Here is a 17,923-nt window from a genome sequence, read left to right on the forward strand (position 1 = left end):
AGTATCCCCGCGCATTCACCCCAGACACGCCCATTCCTACATCGCAAACCTTAGCCGTCGGCCCGCCGCGCATCCACCGGCCTCACTGCCACGCTGAGCCCCGCGGGTTCGAGATACGAGGCGCCTACATCATCTCAACCCCACAATTGGCTGCCCGGAAGGCTACCTAGCTCCCAGCACGGCATAGCTGCCCGGCGCATCACTGCCCTAGAGCCTCCAACGCGCGACTCGGACGAGGCCACCGCATTCTGAAAGGCCACGGACACGCCCATGCAGCGCCCGCTGCCCTCCCAGGCCTGCGCTGCGAGAAACGAACATGTCGGCCTTCGTTCGCGTCTCAGGACCGCCAAACAGTAACTTCCTGGTTGGCTATCCGGGCATATCAGCAACACTAGTACGTGTCTCCAATCTGTTTCCGTTATGAGTGGGCGTCTTGCGCTCCATGCAGCCGCGTCGAGTCGCTGTATGACCGACTCCCCTTCGACAAGGGTACTGGCCATTGCTGACATGTCATAGCCTCGAATAGAAGGCAAAGTCGAGATACGGCCACTCATTGGAGTATCGGCGCCCGTCAATGTCTCCCTCGTCACCATCGCATTGCACCGTCGCGAAACCATACACCCGTCCGCCGACTCGGTTACGAAGAAGCATCTGGCAGCCCCGCGCAAAGAGATTACCGACATTGTCGGTAAGGAAATGCTCCTATATCGATGTTCGCCCGGAAGAGAGCATGAGAGTATACTATGTATGGACCTCCCGTTCGTCATCTTCATACCGTATGGACGGGGCGGCGAGGAGGTAGCGAGGAGAGTCCCGCCCGCGAGTCTACAACTACCGAGTCGGACGGCTGAGACGTTTTACGAACTCGTCGTGACAGTACAGCAAGGGCCCCAGGAACAGAAAAAGTATCCCTTCGCCGTGCCGATACAACGATACGACACCCTCTCTACCTTTGGCATGTACAATCGACCCGAAAGCGCAGAACGAGTGACGGACCACCTCGTCACCCTTGGCATCAGCCTGCCGAGATGGAGTTATGGACCCATGGACCCAGTCTCAGTATACATCAAATTGAGTCCCAACCCCGACTGGCTGAGCAAGGCGAAGAAGGTCACAATCAACAAGATTACAGTCGGCATAGACGAAGAGATTATCTTCAACCACGAAGGAGACGAGCCGACTCGTAAAGTCAAGACGCTGGCAAAAACGCAGCAACACGTCGGAGTGAGGATGCCCGAAGCGGGCTATTTCACCAACCTTGGGCTAGTCTTCCCCGCAAAAGATCTACGAGACAACGCAGGTGTTATCCCAAGAGGGCAGAAGGAGTTTCCCATGTACGCTGTTACTGGGTTTACGACGACTGGTACTCTATACAAGATTGAGTACTACCTCACAGTCAAGGTATGCTGAACTGGGTGAATTGCAAGTTGCAAATTATGCTGACTGAACGCAGGCGCAAATGTCGTCAGCCCGAGACATCCTGCTCCGTCAGCCCATTGTGGTATGTCCTTTTGACCATGCAGGCTGTAAAGAGGAAATGGAGGCCATTGAGCAGGCAGCCAAGGACGCCGCACACGTCACACCTGACAACCCCATGTTGCCCGCCAGTACCATTGTTCGATCCAACGACCCAGAAGGCTTGCGCGCACTTGGTATCGCAATTGTGGGAGGCGTACGGAAACCGCTGATTGAGTGAAGAGCTGGTCGCGCAAAAGCATTGAGGATCTTGAGGGACGCGATTTTGCCATGCGTAGGATACTTGTGTTCGACATTCCGCACATTTTGTCTCTGCGATCGGAGGGTCAAGACGGACTCGAGCACCAACCGTTGTTGGATGAAGCCACTGGTAACCAGCCGATTCGGCCAGGACAGACCATTTGCACCACTTTGTACGCAAAGCACTGGATCGCGCAAAGGCGACAGCATATAACACAGGCGCAACACCGATCATACAACTAGCGGAGCCCGGAGTCATCGAAGCTACCATCTACAGCACGCATTGGGTCTATTTGAACACAAAAGGCGCAAGGTCATTATACCCAGTGAGCTTGTGCATTGTTTATAGGGAGCATTATTTTGGGTTTTCATTGGCGTTACAAGGAAGGGCACGACGGGACGGCTGCCCGTTTGTTCATGATACCTTCGAGTCGTTCGTTCCTATTTTAATCACAAGGTTGGAGGGAGAAAGGAAGAACGCCTCGGCGGGTACCGGGAAGTCTTGTCTTAGGGAAAGGATTCGTGCATTGATTGGAGAAAGGAGAAGAGGTAGGAAAGGTGATCTAAAGAGCGAACGAAAAGCCACAGTAGGTGGATCTCAATAGCTACGGCAGAGAAGTTGAAGAATAACCACTACTCATGACACTTCACCCAATCATCCCTTTCCAACCCGCAGTCATGCTCATACACAAGCCCGGCCCCTAGCCATACCCTCATCCTCCCCCATCAGGCCACTGATCCACCAAACCCTCCGTCCCAACCTCCCCTCCCGTCCTCCCAACCAACACACCCAAATTCATCCTAACACTATACCTCAAATACTTCGTCTCAACCCCCTTCGCAAACCCGCCTCCCAGCCCACCAATATCACTCTCCCCACCACTCGGATGATGGTGTGCAAAAACAGGTGGTTGAGTCGTCAAACAAACCCTCTCATCCCCCTTCACACCCACGCCGCCACCAGCCTTAGCACGGCCAGAAGCGTGCTGAGCCTGCCGCCCCATATCAGGATCGACCCCAGCACACCACCGCCCTAGCTCGCTGTCGAAAATCCCATTCCAACCGTACACCCCGAATTGATGCAGTAAGCGCCGGGCGCCGCGTTGCGAGACGGCGTAGCCGACTGTACAGAGGGTGCCGCCGGTTGCGCGGTGGTAGATGCGTGTGTGTGGTGGGAAAGTCGTGGCTAGGGCGTCTAGGTCGCCTTGGAAAGGGTGGGCTTTTAGGTGCTGGGGTGAGGGCACTGTGGCGTCGTTGGGGTAAGTTAGGGCTATCGTGCGGTGGACTGCGTGGTTGTAGATTTGGGAGTGCTGATTGGGGGCTGGGCGCGGCATGCCGGTTCCGCAGTGGCCGAGCCAGAGTATGTCCCATTTTTGGGGGTCGCCGTAGGGTGATGATAGTGATGAGGTGTGGGGAGTGGGGGGTTGGGGAGGGAGGGAGGATAGAGGGAGGGTGATGAGCTTTTTGGCGAGGTTGGTTGTGTCGATGATTTGGAAGGCGGTGTGTGTTGTTTCGGTGTTTCGGTGGGCTTGCAGTTTGGAGAGGGGGATGGACGTGTGGTTTGAGGATAGGAAGCGGGAGGCGAGGGCGAAGCGTTGTAGGTTTTGGCGGATGCGTATGTCCCAATCTACGTCGTCTTCGAGGATGAGGGCTGTGGTTAGGTTTTGGTCAACTATTCTGAATGTTGTTAGGTCAGTGGTGTCTCCCAGCTAAGGGTGGAGAGCGTGTACTGTTGTAGGGCGTTCATGTGGGTTCTCCAACTTCCTCGGATACCAGCTGAAAGCTTTCTGTTCTCTTCTGGTAGAGGATATGCCTTGTTGTTGATACTATCCCCTGTTACGCCTTCGACAAACTCGAGCTTGATGTTGGAAATTGCTGCCGCAAGACTCATTGCATCGCGACGATCGGTACGGGAGGGCAGATTGAGGACTAAGATCTTCTCGAACTTGAGTTGTGTTAGTGTCGGTAGGATGTGAGAGGCTGACATGCTATACCCCTAGCGATGTGTTCAATATATCCCTCAAACTCTCGTCCTGTACATAGGCGAATGAATCCTCTGGTATCAGGGCTTCACTTGTCCCTATGTTGAACCACAACCACAAGACACCAAAGAAGACACATGTCGTCAGCAGCCTAGGCGCTGACATCCACCCAATCCTTCTCCTTGCGACCTCAAACCTCGTGCCGCTCTTGGAAGACATCAGTCCCAAGGTATCAATGGAAATACGTCGCATGCGGGTGGTACGCAGCAGCAACACTGCAGAGGTGTGAGGAAAGAAAACATGAGGAGCAAGTCAAACTCCCGTGGCACGGCATGGTCAGGAGTAAAGCGAAATACTATATTCATGTTGCTCATTTCCAGGTTTGTTGCCTTCCCCCCGACCATTCGATGCGCGGCTTGCCAGGCTAAATCGATCTGCCGAACAGCATGCGGGGCACGTGCTGTATGCTGTATGCTCCTATACTCCGTGAGCGACTATATTGCGGCAGCTAATGTAGCCAAGTGTGGATATATGTTCCTGCTGCACTCGACATTGGCATGTGTGAGCACGTGAGAAGTGACGGCGGGCATGCAGAAGAAGTGGATACCTAGGTAGTGTGGCGGCGACTCGCCGCGGAGGTTTGTAATCTCGGAATCTTTTGGAAATGCGAGCCTATCGATAGGCCGGCGCGTTGCGTGACTGCTTTCTCCGCGACATCGGGGCGGCGTGAGTTTTGGACTTTCTTAATTGTATCGCGCTCTTCGTTCTTCCTCCGCTCATTCCTCAACATTTTGCCTGCACAGTCTGGTGTTTGCTGTCTCTGCGGTCGTTTTTACTCTCATCGCAATACCGCTTGCCACCCCTCCCCCACTAGAACACGGCGCAACATGAGCGCCATTCTTTCAGCAGACGACCTCAACGACTTCATATCACCGGGTGTCGCGTGCATAAAGCCTATAGAGACGCTCCCCGTACAACAGGCAGACAACTCGGTATGTTGGGTTATCGCATTGGGTCATGCGCGGGCGCATTCTAACAACGATGCTAGAATCCATACGAAGTCACCACCGAAGAGAAAGCCGCCGCCTCAGAACCGCCGCCGCCCGCTTCGATATCGCTTACCGATTGTCTCGCCTGCTCAGGATGTGTGACAAGTGCGGAAGCTGTATTGGTTTCGCTGCAATCGCATACCGAGGTCCTCACAACGCTTGATACCCATCCGTCGTTACGCGCACCGTGGCTGGCACACAATGGGACGAATGGAGCAACGAATGGACATACAAGCAATGGGATAGAGAAAGATATGAATGGGCAAAATGCCGAAGGAAAGCTATTCGTCGCAAGCGTCTCACCACAGTCGCGCGCAAGTCTGGCAGCCGTCTTCAACATATCCGAGGTGGAGGCAGGGAACATGATCGCGCAGCTTCTTAGTGGACCTTCAGGTCTGAGGTCTGGTGGCCATCAAGGAAGCGATTTCACGTGGATCATCGACACCAACGCGATGCGCGAAGCCTGTCTCGTTGCTGCAGCAGACGAGGTCACAAATGCACTCTCTTCCGAAGCATCTAAGATTACACCAAAGCCCGGATCCGAGGGCTCAATCGATACGACTCCAAAAGCTCCTATACTCACATCTGCCTGTCCGGGATGGATATGCTACGCAGAAAAGACACATCCATACGTACTCCCGCATCTCTCGCGACTCAAGTCTCCGCAAGCTCTTACCGGCACTTTGATCAAGTCGGTTCTTAGCGAGCGTTACAACCTGCCGCCATCTCAGATATGGCACCTCGCCATCATGCCATGCTTCGACAAGAAGCTTGAAGCTAGCCGTGGAGAGCTAACATCAGCTGCATGGCTACCTAGCTATGACCAGTCACAAGAAAAGATTCGCGACACCGACTGCGTCATCACAGCTCGCGAACTCCTACATCTCGCAGCGGCCCGTGGCATCAACTTCGCTTCCCTTCCTCGTACACCACTTCCATCTAGCGACCGAACGCCGTTCCCAGACCCAAAGCTAGATGCATTCCTATTCCCTCCTTCGCGCCGGAAGAACCAAAGCGCAGCTGCCGGCCCATCTGGCGGATATCTACACCACATACTGCAAACCTACCAAGCTCAAAATCCGGGATCTTCCATATCGACTGTTCGAGGGCGTAATGCTGATGTAGTGGAATACTCGGTAGTTCGTGGCTCAGAAACAATCATCAAAGCAGCACGATTCTACGGTTTCAGGAACATCCAGAACTTGGTACGGCGACTGAAGCCAGCAAAAGCCAGTAGATTACCGGGTGGCAAAACAGGTGTTAGCAGGAGACCAGGTGGTGCAGTCGCTGCTGCAGGTGAGGGTGTCAAGGACTATGCGTATGTGGAGGTCATGGCTTGTCCCGGTGGATGCACAAACGGCGGTGGTCAAGTCAAGGTTCAGGAAGTGGAAGAAGTGCGCGTCTACGAAGGGATTCAAGAGGCGAATGAAGACGCGCCTGCGCCCAAGCCAGGTCCAAAGGAGCAAAAAGAGTGGCTGGCAAAGGTGGATGAAGCCTACTTCTCGGGTACAGACTCGGAAGACGAGAAAGCAGATTGGGAGATGAATGGAAACTCTCCCGGCCAAGATGTCGTGGATGGGATATCGAGGTCACGCATGAAGCAGCTCATGGCACATTGGGCTGATATCACGGGCGTCGATCAGCAGAAGTTGATATACACTTCGTACATCAAGGTCGAAAGCGATGTTGGCAAGAAGAAGCCGAGTGATATGGAACGTGTCGCTGGGCTGGCTGTTACCGCTGGCGGCGGATGGTAATGCCATATTTACGGAAAAACGACGGCATTGGATATGGGCAGGAACATTGCATGGCGTTTCTTAGATATGGGCAATACCCTGACGGCTATGCGGCATCGTCTCTATAGAGACTTGGAAAGTCCATCCTATAATGAATAGATTCAACCCTTGATTGCAATCAACTCGATGTAGCACCACATGAAACAACACAAGATCAGTCACTCGGTAAGTTCTTCCGTGTCGAACTAACACCATGACGCACGCGCTCGAGCTAGATAAACCATACTTACTTTTTTTCCCACCCCAATATCCCCCCTTTAATGCGTACCAAACTCTGCCCCCTCCTAAAAGCAAAAAGAGTTTCAGTTGAACATGCCAAAATCGTCCTCGTGATCGCAATCGCAACCGTAGTCTCAATCGCGACAACCGACGTCGTACGATCTGCTTTTCCGTTGTGGTTGTGGCTGGTGGCTGGCTGGCTGCATATGTACACAGACCTGCATATGCGACGGGCCGTCCCCGCCGCACCGCACCGTGTTAGCTTTCATTTTCGGTTTGTTAAGACACCGAGTTTTGGGCTGGTTGGATAGAGTGGTGGAAATACGCTGGTATGGTTTGGGTGTAGTAGAAGGAGAGGTGGTGATGTGTGCGCGTAGACGAAGATCACCAGGTTTATGGACTTGGTCGACGCTGCGGCTGACTGTCAGCGTATGCTTGCTTCCCTCACTGTAGTGAACGAGGACACCGCTGTACACTCCAGTACCATGTATCCAGCTTTCCATCTGGGAAGATGCTGTCAAGACTAAGTAAGGAACGACTGCCATACACATGCACGCTGAAGATCACGAGTAGGACCGATGGAGATCTTTCGGAGCTGAGAGAAAGATCTGATTAGGGAAGATGCCTGTAAGTACGTGAAGACGTGGCTAGTGCGCTTGGTCGCGAACGCAAGAAGGGTTCATGGCTGAGGCGGGAGTGATGCGCTGGCTAGTCGAGGGTGGTCGAGTAGGCGAGTGACGCAGTGGCGTTGCGTGTCCTGTGGAGCGGATCACGCAATCGTCGAGGCTGGCCCGAGGCTGGTAGATGGATTTCACAGGGTCAGGCATGGAGATGGGAGAGCGGAGATGTAGTGTGGTGTTTTTGCAGTCTGGTGCCGCGACGGAGGCAGGCAAGCGAGCAGCTTTCATTGATGGTAGGGAGATAGCTATACTAATGGTACATAGGAGATGCGCGTTCGGCACGGCCAGAATCGCTTTGTTGATAGTAGATAGAGAGAAAACAAGCCAGGTGGTATCGAACTCCTTCCCATGAGCCATGTGCGTGGGTAGACGCGAGGCAAGAAACGTACAATGACTAGCCATCCTGGGCTATATGTCCTATTACATATTACAACGGGTTGTGTGTGGATTTGCAAGAAAAGTCAAGATAGTGAGATGAGAGTACGCAAGGAGAATGCAGGTAGAAAACGGGACGCAAAGAGAAGAGTTGAAACAGGGCCAGTTGATCGCTCAAAACTATTCTACCCACCTCCCATGTTGTTACCAAGTTTATCCCAAGAAAACATGGTTTGCCTCCCTTCCTTCACCCCAGCCTTCCCTTTTAACCAACAAGGATATATAGTAGAGGAGATAAAAGCTGACGATATGATGTAGTCGCCAAATGCTCAAATTGGGGGGTATCCGCCGATGAAATGAAGCACATAAAGGAAAAAGCTCGGTCTAGTATAGTACGGGATAGCGCCAACAAGGCGCGCCAAAGAGAATCTGAAACAGAAGCAAGGTGTACACTGGGTTTTCCCAAACACGGACAATCCCTGCAGTAACACCCAAGTAACTTGATGACAAGGTATCGACAATTTCCCACGAAATGAACAGACGATAATCTCGCGTCGATCCGCCACAAGTATGATGTATGATGCCGCCCGAGATGATGATTCAAAAAAAGAAAATATGTGGTGGTGGTACAGAGCGAATGTGGAGCTGATATTGGAAAACGACAACGTTAACGTTGTGAGATAATAAACGATGGTGGATGCGCAAAAGGACGATGATGTGTTATGACGCCAGTAACACCGTCCCAGGAAGTGCGCTTTTGAGGGCTTTGCAGCGCGTCGCGTCTGTGTCTATCTTTCTGTAATCGTGCACCGTTCCAGACGGGAGAGCTCAATGTCGTATGGTCGTATAGGGAGCGACAAAGAGCGGGTGCGGTGACCCAAATTACAATTATATGGATGCAAGAGCATGCAACGAAGGCAAGGCGAAAAGAAGTATGGGTCCCGCGATGTTGGATATCATCGGTGTCGGGTCTGTGCTGCCATGAGGCTGGCAGCCACACTTGAAGCCCAGTCTGAGCCGTCATCGGGTGGCGTGGGCCACTTGGAAACAGGCTGCTCGTTCTTGCTCTGATGTTGAGAGATGTCCATAGGCTTGCTTGGTGTCATGTAGTCAGATTGTCCGAAACCCACGCTGTTACGGTTCGCTGAAGGCGACGGTGTCAGGTAGGACGCCGCAGGACCACGTGGTCCTTGAGGTTTCGGGTTGTCCAGCTTCTTTGCAGCCTTTGTGGCGGATGCAAGAACTTCGCTAAGGAGTTCCTCTTCCTCGTTGGGCGTCTCGTACCTATTCGACGGGTTCGATTTGTTCTGCATCGCGCGTCGTGTCCTACTGGAGATCGGTGCATTGGGTGCGTTTTCAGAGTTCCGGGGCTCGGGACCGTGGGGCACTGAGTGGTGGCGTTTGAGCATAGGGTTAGTTGCAACACGGGAGCTCTTCGTTGAGGCAGTCTGTTGGGAGTGCGCTTCAACACTGTCCCTGACATGTTGCAACGCCTTATCTAGCTCAGAGAAGTCTGAAGTAGAACCGGACGCTGCACCTTGTGACTGGTCCATCACCAACGATTGCCTAGCGCTAGTAGCAGCCCATGGTGCACATCCAGCGTTGGCCTCGATATCGTCAGAGTTCGGCGACATGGGAGTCTGGTAACGCCCAGAGAGGCGTCGAGCACGCTTCCGCAGGTGTGAGAAGAAACCTTCCTTCTGTCCGTTTGAGGGGGAAGTGACTTCTGATTGACCGTTCAATGCTCTTTCGGCTTCTTGTCGATGTACGTCTGCGTAGTGATTGCCATGTGATGCGAGAGAGAGTTGTCGTCCAATCTTGCCGGCGGCTTGCTCTCCATTGGCAGCACGTACATTGGCTTGCGCAGTGACTTCGGCCGATAGTGGTGAGATCGGCTTGATGGAGGGTAGAATGGGAATGGGAGCTCCGTTGTTGGAAGCCCCATTCGTCCACGTAGCTCGCTTAGTAGCAGCAGGGCGCTGCTTGGTCGATCCACTTACATCGCCAGAATTGGCGTGGGCTGGAGATGGTCGAGGTGACAACGGTTGCTGTGTGGTGTGTTGCGGGACTGCTGGTGCGCTCTCACGTGCGACCAATGATCGACGGAGCCATGATGAGGTCTTCGATGTGAGCTTGGGCGATGCGTCAGGGGAGTTGTTGCCGGAGAGTTCGGATCCTTTGCGACCCAGTAATCTAGAAGATGAAGACTTCAGCCGTAGAGGGTCTACGGCGTCTTGGAAGTACTCGTGGTCGAGTGCTTGTCGGGAAGTAGGCCTGGCACGGGGGTCCCAAAGCAGGCACCATGTGACGAACTGTGCCAAGCTGGCAGGCCATTGTGGCGATGGCAGGATGGTGTCTATCGAGTGAGGGGCCATCTACATGACTGTTAGCTGGAGGTGAAGATGATAGTTTCCGCGTGACTTACCTTGGGGAATGAGAAGCCCAGCTTCTGTGCTAACCGGACACCATCTTTCCACTCACCGCCACCGACGCGTTGGCCGTGCTTGTTGACCCAACCTCCGGGGCTGCCCATGATTTCGCACACCCTCCATACCTGGTCAACCTCGTTTCCACCAGGGAAGAGGGGCTTCAAGGTTGCGATCTCGACGGCCATGGCACCAACTGCCCAAATGTCGACTGGCGCTGAGTATTGACCGGCACGTAGGAGCACTTCCGGGGCGCGGTACCATCGAGTCGAAACGTACGTGGTGTAGGGGAGCTTGGAGTGGGTCTCTCTGGCAAGACCAAAGTCGGCGATTTTGATTGTGTAGGCTGGAGGTGTCGAAGGAGGTGTCATCATTGCTGAGTAGCGGCGGAAGGGATGCGATGTGTCGTTCTGTTGCGATGTCGAGACGAGGATGTTCTCTGGCTTGATGTCGCGGTGGAAGAACTCGCGGTCGTGGATGTGCTCCAGTCCGGACATTATCTGGAAGAGGATGCTCTTTACACTGTGCGCGTCCATTGGCTTGTGGTCTCGGGCCTTCATGAGTTGGTACAGGTTGCCGTCCATGAACTCCATGGCAATGTGAAGCCTCCGGCTGTAGGGGTCCAGGAAGATGTCCAGAGCCGGTACCAGATGAGGATGCGGTGGTAGCGACCGTAGGAAGATGACCTCTCGCAGCTCAAGGCAGCTTGAGAATGAGTCAAAGGTCTTCTTCATGGTCTTGATCGCGACCTATGACGCGTCAGTCGACTCGATATCTTAGCTCCTGTGGAACGTTATACATACCAGAGTACCACGACGAGCGATGTGAGATCCCGCAGTTCGAACGCGTGCGAGCGCGACGCTGCCGAAGCTGCCGTCGCCAATCTCCTTCATCACCTCATACCTCTCCTCAAGAGAGGCCCAGCCATGTGGCTGTGCTTGTGATTCTGGATGCATATTGATGTGAATGTACCCTTTTGAGTTGAAGATCTGTTATAGCAGATGCTCCCAATGGGAAGGACTGTGGAGGTTAGAAGAGGCGCGATGATGGAGCAGTGATGAGGCTTACCAATGATGAAGTCCTTGGGCGATGATGCTCGATTCTCGAGGGTCGTTTAGTTCATCTCATGTGAAGATTCGCGTTGCAGAAGGTGGTAGTGGTAGGTAGACGTCAGGGGAGGTGTGGTTGAGAGCTGAGGGGGAGGGGGAGTTCAGTGCGTATCGAGGGTTTGAGATGCGATAGGAGCGTGTAGTAAGGGTCCAGGTTGATGCAGGTGCGGGAATGTCGAGAAAATGAGAGACGACGGTTGGGAGGGCGTGTGGAGTCAAGCCCAGGACCACGGTAGACGGGTAGTATTCCGCAGGTTAGGATGTTCTAGTGAGGTTGAAAGAGGAATGACTCTGTGACCATAGCGCAGGTGGCTTAATGATCGGGCTGGGAGATTTGAGCGTGCCTGTGCGCTCGGGGGAGTAGGGATGTGGACTTCCGAATGGTGGTCGAAGATGGTGAAAGCTGGCCAGGTCCAGTGATGCGGCTTGGTGAGTAGAAGACGGAGCGATCTAGCGGGAGCGAGATGTGATGGAGGTCAGGGCCACACGAACGAAAACACGCCGGCTTTAGGAGGGTGCTGTGATTGATGGACGGCGCGTGTAATGAGAGACAGCAAGGGGTGCGGTACTGGGTCTTTGCACGAGTCGGCGGGCTAGCCCAAGAGATTAGAGTGGAAGCGGCGCTCGGGGAGCGTTGTGAGTCGTAACAATGAAGATCGGGCGGCCCAGACGGGACAAGCGCGGACAGAGGGCCAGCAGTCGGCCTGTTGCTATGGTGAGAGCGGTCGCTGCTGCGTGCGTTGGCAGCGAGGCGGGTGCTGGGCGGAGAGAGGCAAAGACGGCTTAGTTAGCAGCGCGTGGGCGAAACACGATGCGCAGAGACAAGACGTGGTGGGGGAGGCGAGAGCAGGTGCAGAGCGGTCAGCGCAGGAAGCATGGCGACGCGATTGTTTTTGGGGGAGATGCGAGTGTGGCGCTGGGGGGTGGAGTGAATAGGCGCGAAATGAGCACCGGGGGCTGACAGTCAAGGCTCGGGGCGAGTGGTGAAGGACGGCGCGAAGGTGGTTCCAAGCTTAGCAGGAAGGAGCGTTCGGCTGCCCGGAGCGGTTAGCGCCCAACTGTCGGGCAGCCCATGGCACGAATTTGTTGCAAGATGTTTTTTGTCCACGCCCTCCATTGGCCCCCCTGCGCTGACTTTTGCTGCCATTCTGCCTTTATGCCCCCCACGTGACGTGACGTGCAGACGAGTGCCATTTTGGTCCTGCGCGCATACATGTGCATTAGCCATGCACGCGTCTTATGTACGGCCACGACTAATTCACCGCGCGAGACATAGCCTCACGTCTGGACAGCGCACACACCGCAAAGCCACCCTCAGAATATCCCACCTCAAGTAGCTGCCGTCTGCCTGCCCTCGCGCCGCCTGCCCTGCGCTGCTGCCCCCTGGGTGCCGGCAGCCCTCCTGCAACCAGCCCTCGATCCCAAGGGAGCGTCAGGAACGTCACAGGCACAAGCAAGCATCAAGCTGTCATTTCGCTGCGGCCCACGTTTCCACCCCTTTCATCCTCGCTCCGGCGCCGGTTCCTGATTTGTGGCAGGTTCCTGGATGGCCGTCATGCAGCCTTATTCCATTGGCCGTCAGGGGCTTAGCGCGCGCCGCCATTGGCAGAGCCCGCCGTGGGCACCCGTCAACGTGGTTTCGCTGTCGAGGCGTGCCTCTAGCCTCCCGCGGCACCACGGAACAACGACGGCGAGATAGACCGTCAGGCTCATCCCCTGCTCGAGTCAGTAGCGTAGTGAAAGGACCGTCCTTGATGCACGCGCGATTTGCTCCTCCACAGCGATGGACGCCGGCAACCAAACATTGAAACAGAGACAGGATTCTGAGCAGCTGCGTCACATGGCATCATCGATAAAGTATGATCTCAAGCGCCTTCGAGAACGATGCAGGGCGCGGCGCGTTGTGGAGTGCCCGACGCGTCGTGTAACCTCCTGTGATCGACCAAACGGCAGCGAGCGCAAGGCCCAACTCTATTCTGCGCGGGAACCTTTGCGGAGGTGCGGCAAAGTTGCTTTTGCCCATCAATAGACCGCGCCTCATTCGAGCCTCGAGAGAGTTTGCACGAGTAGAGCAGACTTTCGACGGCCACTGCAAGCTGGCCGCTCCCTCCCGACGCGCGCAATTCCGTCGTTCATCCTGTCAGTCCCTGCGCTATCAGCGACGGACCCTGAATGTCACCCAAGAACTGCAGTCCATGCGCAGTCGACGATGGTTTCGTCTTTCGCTGGGCGAGCTGTTGGGCCCAGGGAACATCAAGATTTACGACGGGGCCCTCATTCTTCCAGAATCTTTCTCCCGTGTTGAGATCATGTCACAGGCTATCCGAGTAGATTGCCGGCCCACCCTGAATGCTGCCTGATGCCAGATGGGCACAGAATCTCCGACACGAGCTCTCCTATTCCGAATTTTCACCTCGATCGCCCATCACCTCAGAGACGTACGACCATGTCTGACTAGCACGCTTTATTGACGACCATCTTTTTCTCTATTCAAACTCCCATAATTCTTGTGCGCGCCAGTATCACCAGGCCAACAATAGCTGGCCATGTCATCTGGCAACCTCCGTGTTATGAGTGCGCATTCAGGCAGTTGTGAAATCCCAATATCCAGCCAATCGTGCACCCAGCCCCAGTAGCCCAACAAGCTTACACCAGAGACGAGTACGGTGCACTGCAAGTCATACTCCGCACCCTATCCGGTGCGCATACCGAAATGTCATCAGTCTGAACACCGCATTCGTCCCCCACTCCGCATCGGTAGGCTCTGCAACGCGCATCGTTATCAGCCTTCCCGAGCACCACCCACCTGCAACAACAGCCGGGACGTCAAAGACCCACGCGACACGGCACGAACATAGGAGGCATCCTACCTCAGGGCAGCCCGTGTCCGTTTGCGTCACCCGAAAACAACGTCGTGCTATTGTGGTCCTCTGTGAAAACCGGTTCTCCTTGCGCACCCGACCTAAACGACCTGGTTCCTGGGGCCGTTCTGCAACGCCGACTTGGCCAAAACGACGGGCGCTGACACAGGAGAGAGATGGCATCGCTCGATCGCGGCACACTTGCTTTGTTTCAGCTGCCATGCCTCTTGTCAAAAGCATCTTTGTCTCGGAAGAAGTAAGGAGACAGACGTTGGAGAAGAAACGTGCTAGCGCAACGGTAGCTGAGCCTCGAGCCAACCGTTCTCCCGATTACGATAGAACAATCTGTCGTTGCTTCATGTTGTGGCGCTGGTTGCTGCACGACGACGTAGGTGGTACTGGACCTTGAAGTCAGGTTGCGCAGTCATATTTGTCTTTATTGATTTCATTGCGTTGAAACAGCCACTCACGTTTCGCAACATCTCAGCTACCGTCCTGTACATCAGCAGCGCGCTCAGCTGACGATGCCAGCTTTCGGCGAATACCAGAGTTCAGCCGGCCAACGAGCTTCTTGTTGCCCACATAACCGCTGATTTCATCAATCTCGCCATCTCAGGGTCTCTGCAGTGTACGGATCACCACTGCCTCCCCGCTTTCCGAACGTTGCCTATCGGCATCTCTCATCGGAGACATCCAACGTCAGCTCCACGGACTCCGCAAGGCTTCGGTCCGAAGCAGACACAGGACATGTAAATCTTTGCGAGTGAACTACCGTTGTTGCGATCGCAATTTGGGGCCTCGGTCCATCGAGCTAGTGTTTACGTGAGCTGAGCAACCGACGACCTGTGTACAGCAGAACCACCGATGTATCCCCCGCAAAGCTGTGCATATCCTCTGCATGAGATACTGCCCGTTCCGTAGATCTACCGTCACATGTTTCATCTCCCCTCCAACGTGAACAACTCATACGCTATGTAGCTCTCGTCACATCCACATGCGGTCTCGTGACCGAAGGTACAGCGCGCAACACCAATAAAGTCAAACAGCCCTCTGCCTCAGCTCCCATATCAAACTTTGTCATCACCCCGCCTCATCAATACATGCACGTCTTAGTCGTGTCTCTCGATGCGAGGACGCCACAGACCGAGAAACATGCACACCCCACACTACACGAACCACGTCATCTCACACCAATACTCTAGAGCGTCAAAACTAAACCTCTTTCTCATAAGACAAGACGAGACAACACAGCATAGAGACAACACAATACGAGACAACGCAATCTACTGTTTCATCAACACCAGAATAGGCTTTCTCCAATGCATCACCCGCGTGATTTACTTCAAAAACCCCAACACTCCATCTCCCTCGCTCGCTCGCTCGCAGCAGAGACAACATCGTCGATATCGTGAAAACCCAGCAAACCGTGCACCCATCTGATAGTGACACCTAGTGCTGATAGAGACGACCCCAACCTCCACCCGGCCTCAGCTTTTTTTCCCCGCTTCACCAACGCAAACTCTGAACAAGTGCGAAAATCTTTGGTTGCTCGGGAGATGAACAGATACTACTGCAAGCAATTCACACCGGCGACAAAGGGAAAACAACAGGTGGGTACCTGCAGAGCTAAGCTCTTTCTTGCAGCGATTTTGACAACAGCGGACATCCTGTCCCTTGACCGCCATTTCATGCAGGTGTCGCGTATCGCATGCGCGTTTAACTGCGAACCAGACCTAATGTGGTTTGCATAGACGCACCCAAGACCCACGATGCTGGTAGATGCCGGTACAGGGAATCTGGTCTTGGGGAGCTGGCGGGTGCGGGCGAGTGAACATGTTGAGGTACACCGGATGGTATGCGGTGAGAAAAGCGGTCACCGTGGGCCGTTAGAATCTATGCACTCATCCAAGGATCATCAATCCAACACCATCATATTTGAAACATTGCGCCATCACGGTCAAGGAGAAGGGAATCAAATCTGGTCCATAAACGATTGCATTGACTATATACACCTCCAGCATCGCAAAGCTGCTCAACATCGACCAATTGGGATGATTTACTGTCCATGGTTAGCCAGCAAGTCCAACACATGTGTGAGATAAAGCGACAGAAGCGAGGTGTAGGGATCAGTTCTCCAAGGTGATTTTATCTTCAATGTAATTAAGAAAGAACACAGCGAATCATGTTGTTCATCATACTAGGGGGTGGCGGGCGAGTTGGGATGCGATCGAACTTACCGAGAGATGCAGCATGAAAGACATGTGAGGGTGAAAAGGTAACTGGTATCGAGATGTCAGCGGACGTCCAAAGAGACATGCGACATCCGTAATGGGATGAAAAAGTACGAGTCCATCAAGAATCAGCCTGCGTCATGTTAGCGAATGTTCGCAGGATCAATGGCTTTGTTCCAGACTTACCTCATTAAATCAGATTGTGTTTGTCGTGATCAGTAAGACGGACGCTCGTTACAACGCCGCCTCTCACACAGCGTGAATATCATAATCATCATTATAATGATGGACCGACTGCTGGAGAAGAGAGTTTGCCATACCTGCGGAGACTGTTAGTTGAGCAGTCCGCAAAGAAGCATCGCAATGTGTGGTGTGTAGAGGCAATCAGAGATGCTGTTATCAACAAGTAAAGCCTCTTCCGAACACCCACAGGTTTGTACGCCTGCTTTTGATGGATGCCGGTCAAGGCATACGTTATGTCCGCCCGACGCATCAGGGTTTCATCAGGAAGCCAGGTGTATTCGGGAGGGAGGAAGGGATCGTGTGTGGGAGTATGTACCTGCGAGGATCAATGTTAGTACATTGATCGCAAAGAAGTTTTGCAAATATGCGATAGCATTGAGCAGGATCAGACAAGGCTGAAACTAAAAGCAAGGGTGTCGACATTGTATATTCAGGTCGAGGAATGCCTTTCCGTGTCGTGTTTTCATCACTCTGCGGAGGGGGGATGGGAGTAGTGGTGAAGTCTTACCTTTGAAGAGATTGAGTAGAGAGGAACAAGCCAAGCGCGATATGGATCGCAACACTGAAGCTTCGTTAGCAGCTATTCGTAATGAATGTTCTGATAATGCCGCTGCGCTTGAGTGCATCATTGTAATTCTAGAGTTGTGTAGTCCTTCACGGTGCTGTAGGATTTGGATTGTTCGTATGTGATAATCTTCTGCAGGAGTCGCGAAGCTGGGAAAGGCTTACCTGGTAACTAGAGCATACGCGATGGCTGCGTTAATGTTGATCAAGGCGCTTGAATGAAAGCGCGCGCATCATAAAGCGCGATGTGGTGCTGGTGATGAGGATGATGTAGAGAACGGTTTTGAGCTCCAGAAATTTTAGCTTGAACCTCGGCGCCGAGCCTCCGTAGCGCGCTTATGTAACCAGCCCCGCTCATCCGGCCTCCCAGTCCACAGCGATGGAAGTCCAGTGTATTCGGCATCAACTATTTCGCGTGGGATTTTTGCAAGACATGCTTCTACAGAAATACAGTTTATCGTACAAAGACAATTATGTCGCAACGCGAATTGACCGGGCTCTCTCATGCGGTCATCCAACTTCACAGCCTTTGGAGTAACTTCTCTAGGTAGGCTCTCTATTCCTCTGCATTTGAGCATCAGGATGATATGTCCGACCTTCAAGACTTTTACGCTCTAGATCGCTCTACATATACTTACTGCTGTCATGTGACTGGAATCTACCTGCCGCGAA

General features: G+C 53.7%; 3 protein-coding genes across 3 annotated transcripts; 2 read left to right on the forward strand and 1 right to left on the reverse strand.

The window, feature by feature from the left end:
* Positions 1 to 316: 316 nt before the first annotated feature.
* On the forward strand, positions 317 to 1,696 carry J4E93_007662 (uncharacterized protein; the record flags this gene model as incomplete). The annotated part of the gene is made up of 3 exons (XM_049345567.1): positions 317 to 394; positions 517 to 1,401; positions 1,454 to 1,696. 3 exons carry the CDS (start codon positions 317 to 319, stop codon positions 1,694 to 1,696), a joined length of 1,206 nt encoding a protein of 401 aa, XP_049197094.1.
* A 2,889-nt stretch (positions 1,697 to 4,585) lies between these two features.
* On the forward strand, positions 4,586 to 6,504 carry NAR1 (Cytosolic Fe-S cluster assembly factor nar1; the record flags this gene model as incomplete). The annotated part of the gene is made up of 2 exons (XM_049345568.1): positions 4,586 to 4,690; positions 4,747 to 6,504. The coding sequence occupies 2 exons, from the start codon at positions 4,586 to 4,588 to the stop codon at positions 6,502 to 6,504; spliced, it is 1,863 nt and encodes a 620-aa protein (XP_049197095.1).
* A 2,269-nt stretch (positions 6,505 to 8,773) lies between these two features.
* Positions 8,774 to 11,199, reverse strand: J4E93_007664 (uncharacterized protein; the record flags this gene model as incomplete). Its single annotated transcript, XM_049345569.1, has 3 exons — positions 8,774 to 10,192; positions 10,243 to 10,992; positions 11,047 to 11,199. 3 exons carry the CDS (start codon positions 11,197 to 11,199, stop codon positions 8,774 to 8,776), a joined length of 2,322 nt encoding a protein of 773 aa, XP_049197096.1.
* Positions 11,200 to 17,923: the final 6,724 nt, after the last annotated feature.

This window comes from Alternaria ventricosa (genome assembly GCF_023758065.1).
Source record: "Alternaria ventricosa strain BMP 2768 chromosome Unknown scaffold_14, whole genome shotgun sequence".
Classification (NCBI taxonomy): Eukaryota; Fungi; Ascomycota; class Dothideomycetes; order Pleosporales; family Pleosporaceae; genus Alternaria; species Alternaria ventricosa.